The sequence below is a fragment of the Scyliorhinus canicula genome, chromosome 4 (assembly GCF_902713615.1).
Source record: "Scyliorhinus canicula chromosome 4, sScyCan1.1, whole genome shotgun sequence".
Lineage (NCBI taxonomy): Eukaryota > Metazoa > Chordata > Chondrichthyes > Carcharhiniformes > Scyliorhinidae > Scyliorhinus > Scyliorhinus canicula.
Genome location: NC_052149.1, coordinates 185,346,535 through 185,373,184, shown reverse-complemented (window position 1 = coordinate 185,373,184; position 26,650 = coordinate 185,346,535). Strand labels below are relative to the sequence as shown.

General features: G+C 42.3%; 1 protein-coding gene across 5 annotated transcripts in view; it reads left to right on the top strand.

Annotated features, from left to right (window-relative positions):
* Positions 1-20,803: 20,803 nt before the first annotated feature.
* LOC119965217 (serine/threonine-protein phosphatase 2B catalytic subunit alpha isoform-like) overlaps positions 20,804-26,650 on the top strand; it is a 532,569-nt gene continuing 526,722 nt past the window's right edge. For 2 of the 5 annotated variants that reach the window (XM_038795665.1, XM_038795664.1), the window contains exon 1: positions 20,807-21,011. In XM_038795665.1, coding sequence (XP_038651593.1) covers positions 20,957-21,011 — 55 coding nt within the window. In that variant the 5' untranslated portion in view covers positions 20,807-20,956. Of the gene's footprint in view, positions 21,012-26,650 lie in introns of all 5 variants that reach the window. The other 3 variants (XM_038795661.1, XM_038795660.1, XM_038795666.1) reach the window with 3 other exon arrangements.

Genomic DNA, 26,650 nt, shown 5'->3' with positions numbered 1-26,650 from the left:
CGAGAAGAAGTCGACGAACGGTTGCCACCTCTGGGTGAACCCTAACAGTGACCCTCTCAAGGCAAACTTGATTTTCTCCAAACAGAGAAAGCTAGCCATGTCCGATAGCCAGGTCTCCAACTCTGGGGACTTTGAGTCCCTCCAAGCTAATAGTATCCATCTCCGGGCTGCCAGGGAAGCAAAGGCCAGAACGTCTGCCTCTCTCCTCCTGGATTCCCGGGTCTTCTGACACCCCAAAAATCGCCACCTCTGGATTCAGTGCCACCCTTGTTTTTATCACCATGGACATGACATCTGCAAACCCCTGCCAAAATCCCCTAAGCTTCGGACGTGTACAGAACATGTGGACATGTTTCGCTGGTCCTGCCGCACATCTTGAACACCTGTCTTCCACCCCAAAGAATCTGCTCATCCGTGCCACTGTGGGGGCTTCTGGCCCTGGCGTCCATCCCTGCTTCTCGGAGTACCATCGGCTATCGCTGCCCTTGCCAGCAGTACACTCCGCGGCCCCCGTCCGGAGCCCCCCTTTAGTGTCCACTGTGGGTTTTGCCCTCGGGCAGGCTGCGTGATACCCGCTGTCAGGTGGCAGCCGGTTGGGGTGGGGTGCAAGGGAGGGGATACACATAATGCAGGTGTCACTCTGCAGACCCAGGGGCCAAGATGGGTTGTCAGTGGGGTGCACAGCTAGTGGCTGCCTTGTAGGCAGTGGCAATGCAGTCTATGCCTGGACACTGCCCAAGTCCCTTGGGCGGTTAACCCGGCCTCACAGCTCATTCCCTGGTCACCAATCCCCCCCCCCCCCCCCCCCAAGCCGGGCCAGTGTCCAGCTCAGCAGGTCATGGTTGCGCCTCTCTGGTGTGATGATATGCATAAGCAATCATGTAAATAGTAATGTATATGACCTCCAACCAGCCAGTGGAAATATAGAGGACTACCATGTGATACTGTTATCTCAGGGAGTCTGGAGATAGTCGTCATAGTGGATAGTCACATTTATAGTAGCTCTTGGATAATGTAGAATAGTTAGTACTGTTTGATAATTTTCTTATGGTTATCCAACCCATATTATTGTTTAACAATAAACATTTAACTAGTCATGAACCAGACGTTCTCTGGTGCATTTATTCCGACCTGCCAAACACCAGAACGTGACATCAGTGTCCTACGTCCTCTCTCTCCCTCATCAGCCATGGCGCTTGTTTCTCAAATTTTTAAAAGCACAAGTGAAACTCACCATCTGGGAATTTCCCCCAGTGCAGGCGGAGAATCGTGGAGGCCCCGGATAATACCAGGTCAGACCTGCTACTGGTATACCAGTGGTGTTTACTGTACATGTGGAGTTGAACGCATTGACACCTCTGCCAAGGCACCAAAGAATTGCGATTTGGCGTGAAACAGGCACTTATCAGTTTTGACACCAAAATCGTGATTTTCTGCCCAATTATGTTTCCCGATTCTGCCGTCAGCTGACAGAGAACCCCGCCCAGCAGCTCCAGCAGTGGAATGTTCTCTTTGTACTGCACTGGAGCTACAGGCTTGATTTTTGAGCTCAAGTCCTGAAGTGGGATCTGAAACCAGAACTGTCTGATTCAGAGACAAGAGTGCCACCAACTGAGCACAGCAATCACGGGATTTCTATTTCTCAGCCCGCCCTGGAAAAGGCACGGCAGGGTTTAAAATCCATTGAGGTGGAAGGACTTGTCAAAGGGTTACTGAGATTGCTTGTGAAGACCTTCAGTCATGCATAACTTGGGAGTTGCTACAGGTATTATAGCATTTATGCTCCTACAATTCAATGCTTTTTCCACCAGCAAATTTGTTGATCAGGTCTTTGCTGGGTCTCTGCTTCTTTGTCAACTATCTTAAACTTGTGTCCTCTAGTTACCGACCCTCTGCCACCTAATAGTTTTCCTTAGTTACCAAATCAATACCCTTCATGGTTTTTGAACACCACCATTAAATCTAACCTCAACCTTCCCTGTTCGAAGGAAAACAACCCCAGCTTGATTCATTTCCCACTTTTCCGAAGTTCCTCATCCCTGGTACCACTATAAATGTGGTTCGAAAAAAAAGTGTAAAAAGTAGACAGGATGTAGATAAAGATGCAAGCTTTTTTTAAAAATAGATTAGACATATAAACATTCTAATGGGTGAAGGGACTCTTCCAGCGTATTGCTATGCCAATGCAAACTGGAAGTCCCCAGATTCAAATCATGGCTTGTGCTGTTAGCGAGCTAAACCAGGCCAGCAGCTAAAGCTGTACTACCATCCTCAGCATCATTACAGGAATAGAAAAGAAAGTTACACCTGATCAAAAGTGGCTCTGGATAGGATAGGGGCTAGCAACAGTGCCAAACAGCCTGCCAACATTCACTCTGCAGACCTGCATATGAAGAATAGCTGCTTGGAAAAGGTACCGAAGGACTGTCAGTACTCATGGCACCAGAATTCAGAATCAGCGATTCAGGTGAGGAAATGAGAAAAGTTGGAAAATTAAACTATATAAGATTTGACTTGACTTTTCAGACGGAATTTCAGACTTGCGTGGAAAACAAGTTGCAAGTTAAATTCAAGTGTTTATACTTGGATAACCACAATGCAAAATGAAATTGCAGTAATTTAGTAAGTCATTTTGAACACATACTTACTTTATGCTGCTCTAACATGACTGCTGCACTCTTTGAAAAATGCCTATGTCCGGCCACTGATAATTCGTGAACTGACCTTGATCTACTTCTGCTGGAAACCCCGGTTTAATGGGACTTCAGTAGTGTGTCAGAATGACTCCATCACAGATCTGCGAGTGAAATGGTGGAAGCAAATGTATGGAGGTGTAACATGGTAAGGCTGCCCCTTTCTTGAGGCTTCCCTGGAGATAATGCCGCAGCCTGTGAGGGCCCCAAGGGAAATGTTGTTCACAGCAGAAAGAGGTCAGCTTCTCAAACAAATTAGGTGGAGCTCAAAGGAATTGAGACTGTCAGCAGCAGGAATATGGTGCTTGGCAGTTGAATACAGTGCCAAAAGAGGTTCAATTATCTCATTAGGACAGTGAAGATGAGGGGCAACCCATATTCAAGTGCCAAACGACTCACTCTGACTTCCCCAGCCTTCTCATGCACAGCACTCCTCAGACCAACACTTTCTCCACCAGCTCAGAGACACACAACTCGATTGAGCCTCCAAAGCAGTTAGCTAAGTTGTCCTATGGTGAGTCATGCATCACAGTGAGTAGGGGTAGCAGTAGAAAGTGCCCATTGGAACACACAGGGCACTCCTAGCTCTGCTCAACTGACGCAGACATGGGAGAAATTAATGTTAACCATGAAGACAACTATACTGAAACACCAACAGAAAATGAGAGGTCTGTCAGCATTTCACAGAGTCACTGAATTGGTAAACCACAGAAGAAGGCCACTTGGCCCAGTGTGGCTCCAGAGAAACTGTACACCATTGGAAAGAGATTAGAGGAGTCTGTTGCTAGCATGAGTGTCATGAAGTCTCAGGTATTTGTGCTGATGTCCACTTCCAATAAAAGAGTGTCATCCGTATGGAACATCAGATGTGGCAGTCAACAGAGTGCATGCTTACCCTCACCAAAGGCTTGCACACTCAGTCTGCCACTTAAATAGGATGGTGGGAAACCAGAGTGGTTTTGTCTATTTAGCGCCTCATTGAAGTGCAACAAAGTGTCCTCCAGCAGGGAAATGTGGGTGGGCCCTGAACTAAGATGGAAAAAGGGGACATGAAAGTGGGGGCTATGCTCTGACATTTCGCTGTGTCCCCTCCTGCAATCAAGCTCCCATATGCGGGTTCCTGTCCTGATGATCAGGTCTGCTTCTGCACCCAGAGAACACCCACCACAGGCACCTCAGCTGTCAGAGCAGCCTGCCTCCAGCTCTGATTAACATTACGTAATGGGCCAAATTATCCACTGCCAAACTCTACACTCTAAACGCCAAAGCCAGTGGCTCTAACACCAAGGAAAAGAGCAATGGGGAGAGTGGCCATCCCTGCCTTATCCCACGATGCAGCCTAATATATCTCAAACTCACCCGGTTCGTCCTTACACATGCTGCTGGCGCCTGATACAACAACCAGACCCAGTCCACAAAACCCTACCCAAACCCAAACCGCCCCAGTATCTCCCACAAACATTCCCATTCTACTCGATCAAAGGCCTTCTCTGCATCCATAGCGACCGCCACCTCCACATTCTGTCTCTCCGAGGGCATCATTATAACGTTCAACAGATGCCTAACATTAGCCGACAGATGCTTCCCCTTTACAAACCCCATCTGGTCCTCCTCTATTGCCACCGGCACACAGTCCTCAATCCGCGAGGCCAAGATCTTTGCCAACAACTTGCTGTCTACATGCAGCAGCGATATCAGGCGGTAGGACTCACATTGCTCTGGGCCTTATCTTTCTTCAAAATTAAAGATATTTAGGCCTGCGATAACGTTGGGGGAGAGGGGGGGGGGGGGGTGGTGGGAAGAGAGCTGGGGGGGTTGAGACAGACCAGATATAGAGAAATTCATCTCACTGGCAAGAGGTTCTGGAACCAGAAAACACATTTAAATGATTGGCAAAAGGTTCAAAGATTCGGGGAAAACCTTTCTGTGCTGTGAGTGTTTGGATCTGGAATGCTGTAACTCAAAACATGGGAGAGGCAGGTTCAATTGTGGCTTTCAAAATGTAACTGCTTAAAAAAAATGCGGGGTTAAGGGTGCAGTGCTAGGGGAGTTAGACTGCTCTTACAGAGAGCTGACATGAACTCAATGGGCTGAATTGCCGCCTTCTGTACTATGACCATTCTACAATTTGACAATTCTATAACTGATGAAGTAGAATCCATTTTGATGAATTAATTCTCTTGCTTGATCTGAGGGGATCTTAATTGCTAAATGCTTGAGTTTATGACTGCCAGTAATAATCATATTTTCATTGTCACAAAAAGCCTTACATTAACACTGTGAAAATCCCTTCGTCACCACAGTCCGGTGCCTGTTCGGATACACTGAGGGAGAATTCAGAATGTCCAATTCACCTAACAAGCATGTCTTTCAGGAATTGTAGGAGGAAACAGGAGCAAACGGAGAAACCCACGCAGACACGGGGAGAACGTGCAGACTCTGCACAGACAGTGACCCAAGTGGGAATCGAACCCGGGTCTCTGGCGCTGTGAAGCAACAGTGCTAACCACTGTGCTACCATACCTGTGAGAACCAAGACCCTGCTGCAAAATCGAGAGCCCTCTTGTTCCGGCGAGCATCTTGTGGCCTTCCAAACATGATTGATCACTTGGGAGATGCACTGGTGGACAGCAAATTGTGAAATCCTGCATTAATCAGCTGACCCCTTAAAGGAGCCAAAGGTACAGGAATTCAGGGTTGTGATGACCTTGACTGCCTCTGGAGATTCATCCCCTCCTGGTCTAATAGGAAGGAGGTCTTGTGCCAGGAGGATTACAAGAAAAAAGCTGTGTACCGTGTTGGGGGTATTGCCTCCTTCATGGTAGGTTCATCAATATTTGTTTCCTGCAGTGCTGCAGGTAGCGGTGGAGAAAGCAGCTGCTGCTGTTATGCTTGGTGCTGTCCTCTCGTTCCTCAGCAAGAGCCAAGGTGGAGCTGCATCAGCTCCTCTCATGTTTCAGCGAAGACTGATAGCAGGAGAAGTGCAACTAAAAGTGAGAAAAGTCTAAGATGGCAAAAATGATTTCCGAAACTCTTAAATTACACTCTAAGGAGAAGTCCCATGAGCAAAAGCTTTGCATCCAGAGAAGGAAGCAGCTGTTGTTCACTATTTAAAGCTGTCGAGCATCTCAATTTCACCGTCCGGACAATCCTGGCTGTGCTCTCACTTTAGTGACCCTGGCGAGTTGCAGACATCTGCGGAAACCCCTGCACTGGTAGTTAAAGCTAGAATGCAGGATTGAATGTGCTTTCTTTTTTTTTAAATGTTTAATTCACAGAACTAACATTCCCAGGGAATTTTCCACACGGCTTCAAAAGTGCAACAGTTAAATGCGTAAGTGAGCGGCAACATGCTGGGATTCTGACATACTGGAATTATTGATGTTTTAGCCCTTGCTCCCTCAGGTCTCTGTACACTGGCACCCACCTTCCCCTGTGCAACTGTTGAATTTACTGGTCCTGTGCGTATCAAAGGTTGGAGAGTGGGTAGGGGTTGGTGGAGTAAAATACAAGAGCGCTGCAGGGGAAGTATGAGGGAGTGCAGATTGATTGCCCACTACATGGAGGTGTAATTAAGGCACCATGGGCGGGATTCTCCGACCCTCCACGCCGGAATCTTGCCTGGCATGAGGGTGGAGAATAGCCATTCACGATGGCGCTTCTGCGGACCCGGCAGTCACACTGGCGGTCGACGCAGCGCCGGTTGGGAGCCCCTGCAGCGATTCTCCACGCTCGACGGGCCGGGTGCCCACCCGAGTCCCGCCAGTGTGGTGCACATATGGTCCCCTGCGGCAGGACCTCTGCATTCTGGCTGAGGGGGCCGTCCTGGTGGGGGGCAAGAGGATCTGACTCCAGGGGGCCCTCCACGGGCACCAGGCCCCCGATCGGGGGCTACCGATCAGCGGGTGCGCTCATTCTGGGAGGGGGGGCTATGTTCCTTCGCGCCAGGCCCCTGTAGGGCTCCGCCATGTTGCTGGACCCGCACCAGCCATCGCGCGCATGTGCGGACCCACGCCTGCTGTGCAGGGCCACCTTTCGCCGCCAGAGCAGCACGCAGCTCTCCAGCACCGTGCTAACCCCCTGAACAGCAGTGAATTGCTGGGCCAGGAGGCCCGTTGATGCCGGCATACACCACTCCCGTGTTTACGCTGGCGTCAACACTTGGCCGGGATTTCAGAGAATCCCGGCTCATATTTTTGGTTTGCGGGCATGCTGCCACATTGGGAGGTCGGTATCTTAATAGAGGTGTCCCTCCCCCCCGTGGTAATTATCAGATCCCGAAACCCAGAGGGGGCTGCGAGCAGGAAAGGCATCCCTTGTATCCCCAATGATCCACCGAAGGGGGTTTCTCTCCAAACAGCAGCGATTGTTTCTGAGTCAGAATTTAAAATTACACTTACCATTCTGTGGGGTGAGGGGAATCCATTCTGAGGCACCCCAGACGTTGTCTCGCTGCCTCAGTTGTGCCCACCTCTCTTGGTTGGGTATCTGAGACATCAGAGCTGCCAGTCCTTTGCTTGGGCTATAAATATCAGGTACATGTCCGCTATCGTTAATTGTAAGGCAGGCCTGGAGAAGACCAATTAGGAAGCTGTCTTGGCATTTTGGTTAAGATGAACGTCAGGACAGATGTAATGCCTGGATCTGGTATGTTTCTCTTGTGGGGATCAAGAATTAGAACATAGAACAGTTGGATTCGATTTGAATTGATTTTTGCAGCAGGCAAGGAGCTGGATTAGAGGTTTGCCCCTGTCCACGCTCCGGCTTTGTAACTCTACTGAAGTAATTTTTAAAAAATGGTCCAACAAGTCCCACTATTGGCAAGTGTAGGCTCAGGACCCTTTCTGGGTGTTGGTGTCGGGTTATGAAGCTTGTAATAAAATTCAGCCCACTGATTTTGTAGTTCTGCAAAGATTGGCAAAAGAGGTACAAGTCTTTTGTATCAGCTCGGCCAGTACTTTGTGCTGAAAAAATGAACGTTGATTTATGTTCGGATTTATGTTCAAAGTTAATCTGTGTTGCATGAAAATCAGATTGCAAAATTATCCAAACACTGTGTCCTATTAAAGCTCTAGTACAAAACTAAAATTATATAACCGGCCTGAGGAAGAGTGAGCTGGCTCCCCTTCAGCTCAGTCAGCTGCTACAAAGGTTTTGACATTTTTCTCCTTTTCAACTATAATGTATTTATTTGCTAATAAGGAGCCAATTAAACCAGGTTTTCTTGAGTCAAAGAAAGAGTAATTTTATTAGTTATGAAACCAGAGAAAATAAGAGACGCAACAACACACAAACATCAGAAATAAGAAATTTAGAGTTTAATAAAAAGTTAATAGAATATATTATTAAGCTGAGGTGTAGATTGGAGGTGTTTAAAGGTAATTGGTTTCTTCTACAAATTTGGCACTGACTTGGTTCAGGTCTACACTTTGTTTAAGACACTCTTTTAACTTCGGAGAGGATGAGGAAAGGAGAGAGATCTTTTCTGCTCTTTCAGCAGTGTTTTCAGATAACAGCCTTGTTTCTTTCTCCTGCCTCTCCATATTTGGCTTGGCAGAACCAGGTTTTAAAACTACTGTTTGTATATTCCCAGAAAGGAATTTGATTGGCATGTATTGCAGTAATCATTAGAGACCAAGCAATCCCATTTTGTTATCGTCTCATCTCTGAAAACGCTGATATATTTCAAGGTAGAATACAACAGGAGATGGTGTTATTTTATGCCTCCACGGGGGTTTTGAATGGATATATGGCTGGTTAGCAGCTCTCATTTTCTTGATAGAACTACAGTAGATTAAAGACAAGGAACTTGTATTTTAATGCCTCCTTTCAAGATGTCCCCGTTTGACATTGAGCTTTGACATGGAGCATGAAACTCCATGCAACAGGTCTGCAGTGCAATTCATATAGAAACTTCCTAGAAAAGCGGTCAATTTACAGCATCAGGCATAAGATGACTTTTCTCAGATTGGATTAGTGTCTTCTTGTTTTATCTTCTTTAAAATGTTAAATTTGCCTGTGGTTAATTGGTGAAGTTGTAGGTAGATCTCATTCAATCACAGCTTTCCGTCATGACAAAAAAAAACAAATGTTCAAAACAAGTCCTATAGCAGTGTAACTTCAGCTGATGTACATTTTGCAGCCTTGTAAAATGGTTGAAGCTCGATAATCAGTGGTATTTTCCATCAAAATATATTAGTTAATAATGGAGGTGTTTAAATAATACAAGTGGTTCCTAATTATTTGGTCATTCTCTTTCCTATTTTCTATCAATCTGTGGATTGTCTCAGCTGCCTACTTAAACCACATGAGTTTGCAATACAGGAAATACGAGCTTGACATCAATTCTTGGGCAGGTCTCACAAATTATAACAGGAATCATTTTGTTTTCTCAAATATCTTATTTATTCAACCATTCTGATTCGACACAATTGTTCATTGCCAGGCCGTTAATGTTCCATTTCAAGTAATTTCTGATGGATTATGATTTTTTTTCCAGATAACAATAGATTTCATGGGTAAATCAGGTAGAAAAATCTCACATCTGTGCAGCCAGGAAGGTAGATTGTGTGCAGTATAAAATTCTCAAAACATCCAACATCATTCAATCCTAAATATCAATTAAGTTGATTCATTATCAATTTGAAGTGCATCTCCTTATCCTTCATTTTCGAATAGATTAGTATGCAACCAGAAATAGCACATATGTTCCCGCCACTGCCATTTTTTTAAGCAGTTACCAGCTTCTCATTGAGTTATTGGTTTTAAATAGCCACTGTGTAAATTTCACTCATTCTTGGCAGACCACAGAACTTTCCTCTATACTTTGGATATTAAATCATAAAACAAGAACTCCATGCAAGTTTCTAGCCTCTTGAAAATGCAATAATTAGATTTCAACCAATAGCTATCCCAAAATACTAACAGCAGTTTTATTTATTTTCTGACTTAACTTGGAACCAAAAATCACAGTACTGCCAGATGACAACAGGCCATTACTGCTAATAAAATAAAGTCTCTGGGCAAAATTATACAGTCCCTCCTGCCGGTGGGATTTTCTGATCCCGCACAAGTCAATGGACTTTTGAATGACTCGCCACATTTTCTCCCTGCCCCCGCCACAAAGGGGCCATACAATTCTGTCCTGTGTGGTAGTAGAATAATGTATTATTGGTTTTGGAAATTTGTTGGCACAATTAATTTTAATCTTAATTAACTACTGGAAATTCAGAGCCGAGTTGTTCCTTTGGCAGTCAGAAAACTGTCTAGCATAGCACTCATCATCTTCCATTTTTGTTATCTTTGGCATCAAAGATAATTCTTAAAATATCCAAAGACAAAATAGTTCAATGCTTAAATAGATGAATGTTGGCCAGAAAACAGTGAAAACTCCCTTGCTCTTCTTTGAATAGTAACAGGAGATATTTTACATTCACCCAAGAGAGCAGATGGATCCTTTGTTGTTAGTTCGCAGGCTTGTACAAATTATTTGGAAGACTCTGATGCAAAAGTGAGATGAAAACTAGATTGAAATGTTATTTCACAGTTAAACAGACCACTTATGTGTAGGTATTCAGAAGCAGTTCTGCTGTTGCATAGAGAGAATGCAGATCAATACCCAATTATTATTGTTAGCTAAAATTATCAGTTGAGATGCAATACGCACCACATAGAAAATTCTAAATGGTTTCACTGGCGGATAAGCGATTCACTCATTACCTCCAAAATTTAAGGTAGAAAATGTTCTAGTGCAACTAACTTGTGCCGTTTCTATTAGTGGGGATAAGGTGAAAGAAAGTTAAGTAGTAGTGTCTTCAGTCACAACTGCACATTAAGTTTTGGTCCAGATTGATCCAGTTTAGATCAGAATGGTTAGAAGTGGGTTTCAAGCCAACTTACTGTGCAATAGTAGCAAGCAGTTTGGATCCAATTTTCTAAAATCGGCCTTTTAAACATTGCTTCAAGTGCAGATCGAGATGAGCGCAAGAATCACATTAATGGTGGGATGGAACACTGCAAGAGAAATTTCCCATTTTTTTTGTCTCAAGAATCAACTCAGGCAGAAAACTCAGGACCCTTTTCTGCCTGAGTTGATTCTTGAGACAAAAAAAAATCCAACATCCAGCCTGTTGGTGGCATTGGCAGTATTTCCCCGTTTTTTTAAAGCACTTAAAAAACAATTTCACAGGTTCCATGCTGCCTCCATGGTCGGTGTAATCTTGATTCACCCACCAGCTGATAGCCTCAATCAGCAGGCCCCTCTATTTTAAGGCTTCCCAGCTCTCCCAGTATTTGTTCCAAGTCCGAGGAGAATGGCTACACGGAACTCTGCAACAAGGTTCTCGGAGGGCTCCCACATCAAAATGTCGGATGCCGTGGAGTAGAGGTTTGTTCACACAGTTCGGGAGGTGATCAAGTGAGGTCACCAACCCCGCATGGGAGGCGGTGGCAGCGATGGAAAACGTCAGCTCCCTGCAGAGGAGGATGGGCATCCAGTGCAGGAAGAGGATCAATTATCTCCTCTGTTCAGTCAGGTTAAGTACGGCATAGTGGTTAGCATATTTGCTTCATCGCACCAGGGTCCCGGATTCGATTCCCACTTGGGTCCCTGTCTGTGTGGAGTCTGCACCTTCTCCCGTTGTCTGCACGGGTTTCCTCCAGGTACTTCAGTTTCCTCCCACAAGTCCCAAAAGACATGCTGTTAGGTGAATTGGACATTCTGAACTCTCCCTCAGTGTACCCAAACAGGCACTGGAGTGTGGCAACTCGGGGATTTTCACAGTAACTTTATTGCAGTGTTAATGTAAGCCTATTTGTGACAATAATAAAGATCATTTTATTATTATTAAGTCACTCTGATCATCTATCACCACTCACACCTTTCACTCATCCACAGAGACGTCACTCACTTGCAGCTCAAGGGACGAAATCACTTGCTCTCCCAAACACTTCATGTTCTCTGCAGCTTTTTCCTCATCACCCCCCTCCCCCCCCCCCCACACCACGCTCTAACTCACGAGTCACACATGCCAGGTCTCCTTAACATCTGCCTCAGGGGGGGACGGGGACAATTTCTCTGGGAAATCTTGCCAGCGCAAATCCCACTCGTTGGCTCGAGAAATTTTGAGCCCTGTCACCATTTATGCCTGTAGCAAACAGGGGTGCAAAATCTTAGCCGCCTGAGATGTGAAATTTAAAGGGTTGAAAATTATTAAAGGAAAGTCGGCGCAACAATTTTTGATAGCTCTGGAAATTAGATATGATCACTTTTACCTGCAGATCTGAATAAGAGCGGCACAGTGGCACAGTGATTAGCACTGCTACCTCACAGCCCCAGGGTCCTAGGTTCCATTACAACCTCGGGTTATGATGTGGAGTTTGCATTTTTTCCACGTGTCTGCACGGGTTTTCTCCGGGTTCACCGGTTTCCTCCCACGGTCCAAAGATGTGCAGGTTAGCTGGATTGGCCATGCAAAGTTGCACCTCAGTGTCCAAATGGTTAGGTGGGGTTACTGGATTACAGGGGTAGGATGGAGCATGGGCCTAGGTTGGGTGCTCTTTTGGAAGATTGGTGCAGACTTGATAGGCCGAATGGCCCCCTTCTGCACTATAGTGATTCTATGAATAAAACCTTGAGGTCTGACTTGCTTGACATCTATCATTGTAGTTCCACCTCTTACAAACATGTCAAAGAGGACCAGCAGTGCGATTTCCATTAGTACAGAAAAATAAACTGTCATAAATATTCATCAGAACCCTAGTGAAAAACATCTAAACAGTTCATAAATTACAAAAGTAACACTTATCTTAACAAATATCTGTTCTCCAAATTAATATGAAATCACATGTAACCATGGATGCTGGGTTCACCACATGTGCACAATTAAGCACTGAGCATGCTCTGCAGGCCAGAACAGAAGGAAATGGTGCACCTAATATTTCTACTGCCAAATTAGTATTAAAATGGAAGTTCCCAACTATTTTAGGTAGGTGCCTCCTTTACACACTTATTTCATCATAAAACTCAAGATTCATAAAGTGTGGTCCAGGGTAGTAGATCTAATCACATCCTGTTAATTAGGTAAAACCAACTGAACGTTGAGGCTTTTGTGTGTCTGCATGATTCCTTGAAAGACATGTAGATAGCTAAAAGTTTAGTTTCCATCTGACAATAATTAGATTATTGGAATTATTTGAACTTGCCTCACCTCTAAACATTTATATGCAATATGTACTTACCACCCAAATATTATTTCTTTCAATTATTTAAACATGATGAAGCATTTCATGTGGGAAAAATGTCCTAAAGCCACTTTACTGGTGGTCAGAAGGGGAAAAAAAGGACGCTGAGCCAAAGATGCAACTATTTGGAGCGCAAGAAGACTGCTCGGCTTGGGTACCCTGACAAATATTTATGATGTACAGGATTAAACCGAATGCTTGCTGGGAATTGTCGACTATTTACCTTCTAGGGTAGACCACTGAATGATCCCAACACTATAAAGTTTGAATTCATTTTCAATTTTACTTCAATCTTTCATTAGACTCCTTATAAGCTACTGAGTGAATGAATCATCAAGGAAAATGCCAAACATCTGGCCATGCACCATGAGGCTATTCACTGGTTACAAGATCACAATTTAAAGGTTAAAGTTGAGTACATGAACACTTAATAAATACGAATAGATATAGCTAGTTATTTAGAAGTTTGACTAGCATTCAGGGACAGTTCTTGGCAAAATGTTCAGAGGTTAGGAAGGCAATTCAGTGCATCAGCATAAATGAATGCTGAGTATTAATTATAGCAGTAATCACAGTAAAAGGTTATTACAATTGTGAGATTATTTAAGGTTAGAACACTAGATACCTAGCTAGTTAACTGCTTTGATAGTTTGACTATTCGATAGGTCATCCGCTGGTGCCTGTTGGGCTTCTGACTGTAGTTCATGCACAACCAATTTCTCACATTTAGTTGATGTGCGAGACAGGTCTAGCAATCACTTTCATTTCTCCACAACTGGTCGTACTCCTCTAGCTATTGTTATGACCTGATGAGGGGCTGTTAATATTTAAAGAGGAATCCAAACATCTTGCTTTAACCAATAAAAGATTAAAAACAAAATGTTTAACAACATCACAAAATTTCCCTGTTTTTAAGAACAAAATCAAACTTTGTGGCATGGTAAACAAAGCAAGTACAATTAACCTAACAATATGGTTTTAGAACTACACATGTTATGCACTCAGGTTTACTTCTGACTTCCGCCTTCAAGAAATATCTTACATGATACATCAATCTTAAAGGGTGGAATTTTCCCAGAATTTGGCTCAGCATCACTTTTGGTGTGGAAACCGGTGCGAATCCCGCCTGCCCTGGCAGAGCAATCTGAGCCGCAATTTTTAGGCACTTAGAAAAGAAAATTTCCATACCTGAAAAACACCATGCCTATGGCACGAAGTATCTGATTCACCAGATCCCGGGGTCACCTGAGCACTTTAGTCAAAGAGGTGCTGCATTTAAACGGCTCCACAGCACTAGCTCTCTTCACACAGGATAGCAGCAAGGAAGGATTCTCTATGATTTACGGAGAGAGCTCTAACCAGAATGATGGATTCTTGGACGAGAGAAAGGGAACAATCTATCCTCAGGCTGGCAGAAAACACTCCAGCAAGATCACAAACTCCACTGGGAGATGATGGCAACACTACTGAGTACCAGCACCCTCAACAAGTGGACGGGGGTACAATGTTGCAAGAAGATGACCTACTCTGTTGTGTCAGTGAAAGTGCTCTTTGTATCCTCTCTGCACTCCACCTTGCCATCACCCCTTGGAATGTAACCTTGACTCCACATGCTGCCGCCTTGCAAGGCCTCAACACCTGCCTGCCACAAGCTTCTTCACACCCCCGGGACTTCAGTCCTCACAACCCCTCCCTGCTATAATAATAATCTTTACTGTCACAAGTAGGCTTACATTAACACTGCAATTAAGTTACTAAGAAGAAACCCTAGTCACCACATTCCATCGCATTTTTGGGTACACAGAGGGAGAATTCAGAATGTCCAAATTACCTAACAGCAGGTCTTTTGTGAGTTTTGGGAGGAAACTGGAGCACCCGGAGGAAACCCACGCAGACATAGGGAGAACATGTAGACTCCTCACAGACTGTAACCCAAGCTGGGAATCGAACTTAGGACCCTAGAGCTGTGAAGTGACAGTGCTAATCACTGTGCTACCGTGCCGCCTACACAATAGAGGGTACAGGCATGGAATTAACTCCATCCTAAGTCCTTGCACATCTCTGTCCATTTTTAGAATGACCCTGGTTCTGGGTCATGTGCCTTCATACATCACTATGTGGGCAATACTATATTCAATTCCACATTAACCCTATATGTACCAGACCCTACTAGTACAAGTGCCAGACAGTGTACATAGGCACATTGAGTCTGCTCCATTATTCAATGTTATCATGGCTGATTATCCACTTCAATGCTTTTTCCCTATACGCCAGTGGTATATACAAATCTGTCAATCTTTACTTTAAATATACTCAATGATGAACAAAGTTAATTGATAACAAGGTACAGATGCCTCTGGCCTCAGCTGCCCTGGAGCAGCAGCTCTGGGCTGCTCCAGTCTTTACATGTTACTATATGGCTTCCTGATGTATTCTGCCAGAAAGGTGATTTGACCCTCTTAAGGTGATCACCCACTCGCAGCCCCCATTAGTCCCTAGAGCCCTGTGACCCTCCTCTGCTGTACTTTCTTAAAGAGACAAACACCACAATCCACTACAGTTTCAATGAAATCACTTCTCATTCTTCAAAACTCTAAAGAATACAGGTCCAGTTTCCCCAATCTCGCTTCAGAGCACAGTCTGCCATCCTGGGAACAAGTTTGGGGAACCTTTGCTGTACTCCCTTTATGGCAATAAAATCTTTCCTAAAGTAAAGGAACCAAAACTGTACATTGTACCCCAGGTACGGTCTAACAAAGGCTCTATACAATTGAAGCAACACTTTTGCTACTCTTGTGCTCAATTCTCTTGCAATAAAGGCTCACATACTATTTGCCTTCCTAATGCATGCACCTACATATTAATTTTCAGTGACTTACTGGTGCGAACACCCAGGTTCCTTTGTACACCTACACTTTCTAATATCTCACCATTTGAAAAATACTCTGCACATCTGTTTGTCTTCCCAAAATGGATTGCCTCACATTTTTTCATGTATTCCATCTTCCATTAAGTCATCACAAATTGCCTTGACGTCGTTTGCATCTTCATCACAACACACATTCTCACCACCACCTTTGTTTCATCCGTGAACTTAGAAATATTACATTTGGTCTCTGCATCCAAATTATTGATTTATGTTATGAACAGCTGGGTCCCAGGTACTGATCCTTGTGGGAACTGATCCTTGTTGGCACAGCCAGCCAACGCGAGATTATTCCTACTCTGTTTTCTGCCTGTTAACCAGTTTTTAAATCAATGTCAGGATATTACTTCCAATCCCATGTACTTTAACTTTGCTAACCAACCTCCTGGGAGGGATTTTATTGAAAGCCTTCTACCATTCTATCTATCTATCTATCTACCTTCTATCATTACATCTACCAATTCCCCTTTCTCATTTATGTTAGTCACCTCCTCAAAAAACAGCAACAGGTTATTCAATCCTGATTTCCTATTCATAAATCTATGTTGACTATGCACAATCAGATCATTGTTATCTTAAGTGTCTATTTATCACATCCTTTATAACAGGTTCCAGATGTCCCTACTACTGTTACAAGGCTAGCAGATCTGTGGTTCCCCGTTTCTCTCTTCCTCCCTTCTTAAATCATGGGGTGATATTTACTACCTTCCAATCTGCAGGAACAGTTCTAGATTTTATACAATTTTGTAAGATGATTACCAATACATTCACTATCTTCATTGCTACCTCTTTCAACACTCAATGTAAAATATCAGGTCCCAAGGATTTATCAGCCTTCAGTCCTATTCATTTCTCCAATACAACCTTCTTAATAATATTAATTTCCTTTAGTTCCTCATTCTCCCATGTCCTTTGGATCTCTAATTTTGGGAGATTTATTGTATCTTTCAGTAAAGACAGACAAAGTAATCATTTAGCTTCTCTGTCATTTCTTGGTTCAACATTATAAATTATCTTGACTCTGCAAGTTAAGGACCACATTTGACTTCTCAGAGAAGCTTTTACAGTCTATTTTTATGTTTTATGCTCATTCAGATTCATATTCTATTCTCCCAGCATCAGTTTCTTTTCCCTCCTTTGCTGCTCTCTAATCTTCAGATTTACTGCTATTTCTCGCAACTTTATAGGCATGTTCTTTTAACCTTGCATACACTCCTTAACTTCTTTTGTTAGCCATGGTTGACTGACTTTTCTTTTTGGGTTTTTGCGCCTTGAAGGAATGTATAATTTCTGTAAGCTATGTAATAAATATTTAAAGATTATCCATTGCCTGTGTACCATCAGATTTAATGTATTTTCCCAATTGTTCCTCAAAGCGTCATAATTTCCATTATTCAAATTTAACAACCTGGCTTCAGATTGAACTACTTTGAAAAAGAATGGAAGATTCTATAATATTATGGTCACTCATCCCTAAATGTTATTTTACAATAAGATTAATAATGGGCTCTTTTTCATTACATAATACTAGATCTAGAATAACCTGTTCTCTACTTGGTTGCTTAACATACGGTTCTAAAAATCCATCCCTAACACACTCCAGAACTAATCCTCCACAGCATTAGTGCTCATTAGATTAACCTATCATTACATTGAAGTTACACACGATTATGTATTACCCATAATACATGCTTCTCTAATCTCCTGATTAATACCATGCCCCACATTACCACCACTTTTTTGTAGCCTATAAATAATTCCTACCAATGTTTGCTGCTGCTTGGCTCTAACCAGATTCCACATTTTGTTCTTCTCGTCTGAGATTCTCCTTTACTAATGTACTAAACCCATCGCTTATTAACAGTTCAATTCCACTTCTTTTGATTTTTGTCTGTCTTTCCTATATATTGAATATACTAGAATATTCAGTTCTCAGTCTTGGTCACCCTGTAGTCATGTTTGCGTAATGGCAATTATATCATACCCATTTAACTCTATGTGTGCCTTTAAATCATCTACCTTGTTACGTGTGCTCTGTGCATTCAGGTTGAGTGCCCTTATCTTTGACTTTTTAAACATTATTCTGCACTCTAAGCCGAGTTGATGCTCACCCTCATTTGCCTGCATTTTAATTTTGCTTGCTACTTTTCTACTTCCTGTTACCAGCTTTACTTCCATCCAACTTGAGCTATCCCTCAGGTTCCCATCCCCGACAAGTCAGTTAAACCTTGCCCCATAGCATTAACAAATTTCCCTGTGAGGATATTATTCCTGTTAAATTATAACTTGTTAGTATGTAATAGGTTCTACTGATGGTTGTTAAACACCTAGTAGTTTAAGGTAATAAGGTTAACAGAGGTTGGGTATTGATTAGTCAATTACACACAGATGTGTATATAAAGAGTCAGCAAGCACTGAGTGGGAAACTAAGTTCTGCAATAAATAATCCCCAATAAAATTAGTCAAGCTTGGAGATTGCTTGAACATGGTAGCTATGGAAGCTTGCCTGAAAGTGAAGATTGGAGACTGAGAATTACTTCCAGATAGAAGGTTTTTTGAGAGTGGACTGCAATTGGAGATTCTTGGTGAAGAAAGATGGCAGGATATTTTCCACCACTGTTTTGTGACATGGAATCTTATGATCAAATGAAAAATGAAGTTGAGGCATATACATGGGAACCACCTCACTAAGTGCAGTTCAGTACCAACGAACTGAAGAATGAAAGCATTCCCAGATGCTAGCCCAACTTACAGATCAACAGGAAGAACCAGCAACAGAGCCTACCACTCCAACAGAACTGGAAACAAGATATGGAAGGGTTAAGGCCACCAGACTGCCTGAGCCGTGTAAATTCAAGGACTTGAACGATGGGATTGTGGTAATATAGTATCAAAGTTAATATAGTAACAATGTAAATGGGTGGGACTGATAATATAAACTGTGAAGTAAATGAGCCTAACTCCAAATACATTGGAAAAGACTTGCAGGGAGGTGTAGCATAGGATGGAATACAGTACCGCGCCACCGCGCCCCCCCCCCCCCCCCCAGTGTGATGCAAGACGACACGTGACCCAGGGTCACTGTGGTGTTGAACAAAACATGGAGACAGCTCTGAGCTTGCATCCTTTACTGTAAATGTGTAAATAATTCTAGTAATCTTTCAATTAACAGTTAACCTATAGAAGACAGACTTTACTAAAACATACTGATCTGTAACAACACCCTCCAAACACCGACATTTTCTATGGGAGGATTAACAATATAAAAATATTGTACATCTGACAAATGTTATGTTGTCTGGTGCTTACTGTAGTGTTTCAATGTTTTAATAAAACTTATGGATTTGGTTATTGATGTTTTACAATATGTAACCGATATAGAATTGCTTAAATCTAGCAAAAATTTGACATCAAGTATCTTTGTTTAATCATCTTTTGTTCTTGGTTGTTTTTGAAATCTCAAGTTCTACATTGACAATTCTTCAAAATTATCAAAACACTTCTGTATACATTTGAAGGTCCTGTAGCTATATTTATCTTCACTTTCAATGTAACCCTAAATAATTAAATAGAAGAAAAAGCTTTATAGAACTAAATAATATTAAACAAACAAGTGACATTGCTGCTTTCAGAAATGCTTGATATATTCAAATGTATTGATTTAGAACAGAGGAAAGTAAAAATTAGGAAAGCAAAATAGGAATAGTATGGTTCCAAGCATTTAATACATAAAATATATGAACACGAAGGCAGAAAAACTGTACAGGGCACAGTAGCACCACTGTTGCTTCACAGCACCAGGGCCCCAGGTTTGATTCCTGTTTGGGTCACTGTGCGGACGGACTCTACACATTCTCCGTCTCTGCGTGGGTTTCCTCCGGGTGCTCTGGTTCCCTCCCACAAGTTCCTAAAGATATACTTGTTAAGTGAATTGGACATTCTGAATTCTTCCGGTGTGCCTGAACAGGCGCCAGAGTGTGGCGACTAAGGGATTTTCACAGTAACTTCATTGCAGTGTTAATGCAAGCCTACTTGTGACACGAGTAAAGATTATTACTACTGCATTTAAATTAAAAATGCATTAGAACTCTTGTTCTTCCCTTATAACTCCCATAAACAGAATGCAAAAAGCTGCAAGGCTAAAACAAAATGTTAGAAACGCTCAGCAGGCAAGACAGGAGAGCACAGAACAGTTGGACGTTTTGGGTTAGATCTTTAATCAAAACATTCCGGCAAGAAAAAAAAATCCAAGATGCTGGCATCGAAGGAGAAAACGCACGGGCAATATGAAAATAAATAATATGCACCAGCTTTGACTAAGGGGCCAACTAACCAAACGTTAAACGCATGTTCTCTGAACAGATGCTGCCTGCAATGTTCAGTCTCGGCTCCAGCATTTTCTGTTTCTTACGCCCCCGCCGCCGGTCCTCCCCCTCGTCTCTCCACCCTTTTCCATTTAAACAGACATGATGTGGAAGTGCGACTACCGGGCCGTCTGCGTTGTACATTTTCATTACAGATTCTCAACACCGCAGCGTTCGCCTTTCTCCCCATTTACCTGCCGGTGTTGGATTCCCCTTTCTTCTTGGAAAGAAGAATAAAGGCATTGAGCGGTGGAAGTGATATTGGGGGGGGGGGGGGGGGGAGGAGGAGTGCGGTTGGGGGTATCCCTGTGCCTCCGTGAGAGGGCAGTGTGAGGCTGACCCTGGCACCAGTTGCGTGGGAGTTCCCCAAGCAGCCGCCATCTTGATATCCTAACACGTGACGTTACGTCACTCCCTCCCTCTCCCCCAGGGGGAGGCCGGGGCATACGCAGTCCCGTCACGCGCGGCCGCGCCTCACGGGATCGGCGTGGCCGGACTTTTCCCCTTGGGGCGCTTGCTCGCTAGCGCGCGCGGGAGGGGGGTTGCCGCGACAGCGCGGCGCGCGCGCGGGATGGGGGTTGCCGTGACAGCGCGGCGCGCGCGCCCGCTCGCTCCCTCCCCCGCTCTGAGTGGAGCAGCGCTGCCTGGGTGATGCTGTAGCAACTGCAGCCCTGCCGCACGCTCCATTCCGGGACCACGGAGACTTTGCCTGAACCCCACTGCATTCGCCCATGAAGATGTCCAACAATGACATAAATATATCTACCACGGAGAGGATGGTAAAATGTGAGTACGAGCTCAAAAAAAATGAAAGTGCACATTCGGCTATTATAAATAAAAGTGTAAATCGGACACTGGGAAAATTACAAACGGTTGAATGAATATGTGATGATGGTGTGATAGGGTTGAGTGGGAAGCTTTAGGAGCTCCTAAGAGATGGTTGGCTACCATTCGGTTTTAAGACACGAAACATGCAGCAGTCCAGATTTGGCACTTAACAAAAATCGGTTGCTGTGTATCATGTTTTCTCGTTGCTAATTACATTTAGGCGAGACGTGTATCTTTATGGTGATTGCAGATTCTAATGTTGCACATTCTGTCTTTGCGCTGGTGTGTAAAGACTATAATTCTATTAGTTACATTTGCTGCTGAATTGTTTTGAGTATGGCTGTCGGCTTGTTTGATAGTTATTGCAGCCAACCTTCATACCTATTGCCCACTATAATTATTTAGCAGTCTGGCGCTGTCCAAGTGACAGCTGCTGATCTGCACACACACACACACACACGCGCCACTTTGGTCAACGTCTGCAAAAATAGATTTGAGTAGCATTGCTTTTTTTTACGGTTATCGAGATGGGTGAACGAGCTTTGTCTTTTTTTTTTAAATATAAAGTCTTCCGTTCGTTGTTTTTGAGTTTCGCATTTAAAGCCACCGCCCGAGAGGAATATGCGTTTTATTGCAGTGGCTTCACGGCGACGTCCATTTCAATGAGTGGGTGATTCCCTCGTTTAAAGGTCTCCCCTGGAATTCAGAACATCCACGCAATAGGCATCGCCGCAGATTGCTATTTAGAAGTGGATTTTGGGGGGAAATAATCTGTTTTATTGTGCAAATGGTGTATGTGGTCATCCTGGAATTAGATCAGGATTGATGGCTATTAGTGGAAATGAATCAGTGGAATTACCTGTGCGGCAATAGTGTATTCCACGCCATGGTTGCACACTGTTGAGTATAGTGATGTTTATGGAAACACAGGATACTTTGGAGTTGATTGGAATCTGATTATTAAAAAAAAGCCCTTCACAGGAGGGTAGAAGACGTCAGAATGCGATAATCTTCACGTGTTGCCTGGAATATTGGCTGCGGGTTCATTCTCTGATTGCACTGTGTCGCTGAATGACTACCATTTTTAAAAACTGTAACTATATTCTGGCACAATAACATCACATTGAGAATACTCTGATGAATAGCCATATTTTGAGGATGATTTTGGTCCAGTTTGGACTCCCATTTGCTGTATTTCATCCACATTTCTGAGAAAACAGGAACATGTGAAGATATTATTTCCTGTCATTCTGTGATTGATACATCGTCTAAGTATAAGCCATCATCATTAACAAAGTGGAACTGAAATTTTTTGAACAGCATATAATACGTGAATTGCAGGAATGTTAGCCAATTTCTTCAAAATGTTAATTCATATTTATCTAAGGATCTTCTGAAACATTTGCTCATGAAGTTGTGTTTTGCTATTTCACTGTCTAATATATTGGTAATTGAGGAGTGCAATTTATTGGTTGATTCACAGTCATGTATAGCATTTGGATTTAAAAACAATATATAAATAGAAACTTGTGTGGGAGATCGAGTAACAAAGGGGTTGATTGACGAAGAGACGGGGGTGGTGGGATTGGTTCATTCACACAAAGTACAGTTTATCATTGGGATGTCGAAATGGAAAGAAAATCAAATGTTTCTCAAATATGGTGGATAAAGCAACAGAAAAATTAGTGTAACCTTTGTTGCAAGTGGCCAGATAATTCTGTCGATGTAGTAATGATGTGCACCCTGCTCTCAGTTGTAAGCACATGAACAGACATTCCATTCACGTAGACTGTAGCTTGGACTCTACCGAACATTGGAATAGGGCCAAACTATTGGACTCAACCGAATGCTGGAATGGGACCAAAACTAATGAAAATAAGACCATTCCCGACCTTTCTCACCCAAACCCTATGATGCTAAGCTCAGTAGTATGTCCTATTGTTATGACGTGTGAGGAAAATGTACAATTGGAGCACCATGTAAAGGAATATAAAGTGTAAAAAAATTTACATGTTTTTGATTTGAAAAATAATTGTATAATACTGATGGTTTCAAATGCATAAGAAATCCATTATAGCCTAGAATAGGTAGTTCAAAATGTCTTATGGTATCTGGTTTAGCTCAGTGGGCTAGACAGCTGGTTTGTAATGCAGAACAAGGCAAGCAGCATGGGTTCAATTCCCGTACCGGCTTACCCGAACAGGTGCTGGAATGTGGCGACTAGGGGCTTTTCACAGAAACTTCATACTTGTGACAATAAACTGGACCATTCTTACAATTACCTGACATAATCTATCTTGGGTTCTATGCTCTTGAATGGTCATTTTGATGTATGCACTCAAAATTAATGGCTTTCACAAACTCATTATGTATAAAACAAAATATTCCTTTTTTGCTTGCAAAATTATTCTAGATGCCAAAACCTCTTCAGTGCAACTTATTTCCAGGCTTGATCTCAATTCAGGTGCACAGTCTATTGTGCCAAAATAGTTGTGCTTGACTTCTTACACTGGGCTGTCATGACTTCTGGAATGAAAAAGTTGCTAGACACTTCTTGGTCATCTTTAAACCAAAAGTGAATAGTTTAAAAATCCATGGCATAAACACACACACAGCTACAGTGAATTGCAAGTTTAGTACCATTTATGACAGTTAGCATAATATATATGTAATTCTATTGTTTGTTTTGTGAAGCCAATTTCAGGTACAAACACATAAATAATATTTGTATCCTTTATTTGTACTGCTTTTGTTAGAATAACATTTAGCTCTTTGCTATAGTATCAATATAATACTAAAAGTTACAAAATTATGTACTGTCACTGCTAGAGACATCTTAAAAATTAGGATTCTTTTCATAGGATTATTTTCAGTTCAAAGTAACCTTTAACTTGTTAAATTGTAACAGATCCCAACAGGAAGAAAATAATTCTGAAGAAAATAATTCTAAAGAGTGTGATGAATGTAAGAAATTGTTATATTTTATACTTTTACTAAAACCTGGGTTAAGATGCATAAAGACAGTATGACTGCGAGAGCTGTGATTAAGGTGCCATAAAAGTGAGGTAATAATTGAATTGCAAGTGAAGTGCTCTGCTATAGATCTCGAGAACCATTTGTTTGTTTACAGACAGCTGGCTAATGAAATATTGTTTATGTTTGAAGGATTCCTGGGTTGTAGACAATTAATGAGGGGTATTATATTTGGTCCTGGTGAAACAAGTCCAGAGACATCTTGTGAGAAGAGACAGAAGAATGCCTTATGCTTTGGGTACAGATTATGTGGTCAATGAGAAGAGGCAGGACTGCCTGAAAAGTAATTTAGTCCTCAAACTCTCATTTGAACAGAGGTAATTCAGTTTGGTCCTGAAAGGTTCTCTTTCCAAACAGTGATATTTGAAATATATTGGTTTGCTTAATTTGAATATAGTGGCAGGTTTAGGAAATCAATTAAAGTTTCTTATTTCACTTAAGAATTGTGTAACTGTTAACTAAAGCTATTTCTTGGTTGCTAATGTGGTTAATTCTGTGTTGAAATTAAAGTTTTTTTAAAACATAAAAGATCACTCCTGTGGTGCAGGAACACTTCCTTACAGTTTTACAAATTACAAATAGTTGGGTTCTCATCCAAGATCCTAACAAGAGGACTGAAAAAAAAATCTTCAACATAGCAACAAGAACTTGCATTTTTATAGAGGAAAGTGGAGCGGCTAAGAACTTCAACAGGCCATAAACATTGGGATGCAGCAGAACCTCTGTCTGAAAGAGTGAAGGTGAAGGTACAAAAATACCAATGTTTATTGCAACAAAAAGCAAAATATTGCAGTTGCTGAAAGATGAAAACATAAAAAGCTGGAAACATTTGTGGAGATAACAGACATGTTAACATTTTCAATTGAGAACCCTTCATCACAAACCTTTGATAAAGGGCCTGCGCCTGCAACATTAACTTGCCTATTTGTTCTACAGCTGTTGACTGGCCTGCTGAGCATTTGACTTAAATTGTAAGCTATGCTTTGTTTCTCCTTTTCTCACAGAAATAGGAAAGCCACTTGCTTCACATTGATTAGTGAAAGTAATTTTCCAGCCCTGGTTATGCATGTGATAGAAATAACATTTTTTTTAAATCCATCTATATAGTACCTTTCATGATCTCCAGGATATCCCAAAATGCTTTCCAGTCAATTCAGTACGTTTGTAGTGTAGTCACTTTTGTAATGAAGGCAACAGACAATTTGGCCACAACAAGATCTCACAAACAACAAAACAACAAAGTGTTGATGGCCGAGGAGATACATATTAGTCAATTCCGGGGAGAACATTACTGTCCTTATACTTGTACTCCCAAGATACTTTCTTGAAATCATGCCAGGGGATCTTTGATATTACCCTGCGAGGGCAAATAGAACCCTGGTTTAATGTCTCACCTGGAAGATAGTACTTTTGACAATGCAGCACCTCAGTACCACACTGGAGTGTCAGCCTAGATTTTGTGCTCTAGTCAACTGTGTCAGCATTGGCTCAGTTGTAGAACACTCAGCTCTGAATACCAAGGGTCTGCATTCAAGTCCCACTCCCGGCCTTGAGCAAAAAGATTCAAGGCTGACACTCCATTGCAGTACTGAGGGAACATTGCACCGTTGGAGCTAATGTCTTTCAGATGAGACATTAATTTACGACCTCTGGCTTCTTGGGTGGATTAAAAGTTCCCATGGCACTATCTCTAGTGTCTTGGTCAATGTTTATTCCTCAATCGACATTATTATCTGGTTATTATCACATTGCTGTTTGTGGGAGTTTGAATGCATACGGGTTGCTGTCCTTCCTACATTACAACAGTGATTACACTTCAAAAGTAACTTCATTGGCTGTAAAGTGCTTGTGGATGTCCAGTGGTTGTGAAAAACACTGTACAAATGCAAGTTTATCTGTTTTTTCAGTCTTGAACCTGCACACTTGCCAGAACTAGAAGTGTATGCAGCCAAACTGATCAAGAAGTAAAATCAAAGTGCAAACTTGTTCCGAAGTAGTATGGTTAATAAAGTACTGATGGCTTTATTTTCACAAACCAGTAACCGAATGTTAAGGAAACTGAAGGAACAAAAAGTTCAAACACTGCTTGCTATACTTATGGAGATATAGATATCGACAAAGACTTTATTTTTTTCTCCTATATTTAAAATAAATACAGAACTAAATTTACCAATGTTATCCTAATTTGAGTAAAATGATAACTTTGTGAATGAGTTTCTTTCCAGCTTTAATGGACTGAAAAAGCAAAGACTTTATTATGTAGTTGTCTGCTAGATTATACTATCAAGCACAAGGATTTTAAAAGAATTTCCCATAGATAGCCTGGCATAATGAAGTGTTACTTCTTTTCGCCCATAATTCAGCACAGAGCTCTTTGGTTGAAATGCAGTTGTTAAAGTAATCTTTCCCTCATGGAGAATAACCTAGGGTAGGATTACAAATTTGATAATGCCCATCTAAAAAATGCTGTTGAATAAATAATGTACAATGGTGCAAGAAAGGCCTCTTCTTTGCATTAATCAATGGGCTGTTGGTATTGCTGGCAAGGTCAGCATTTGTTGCTC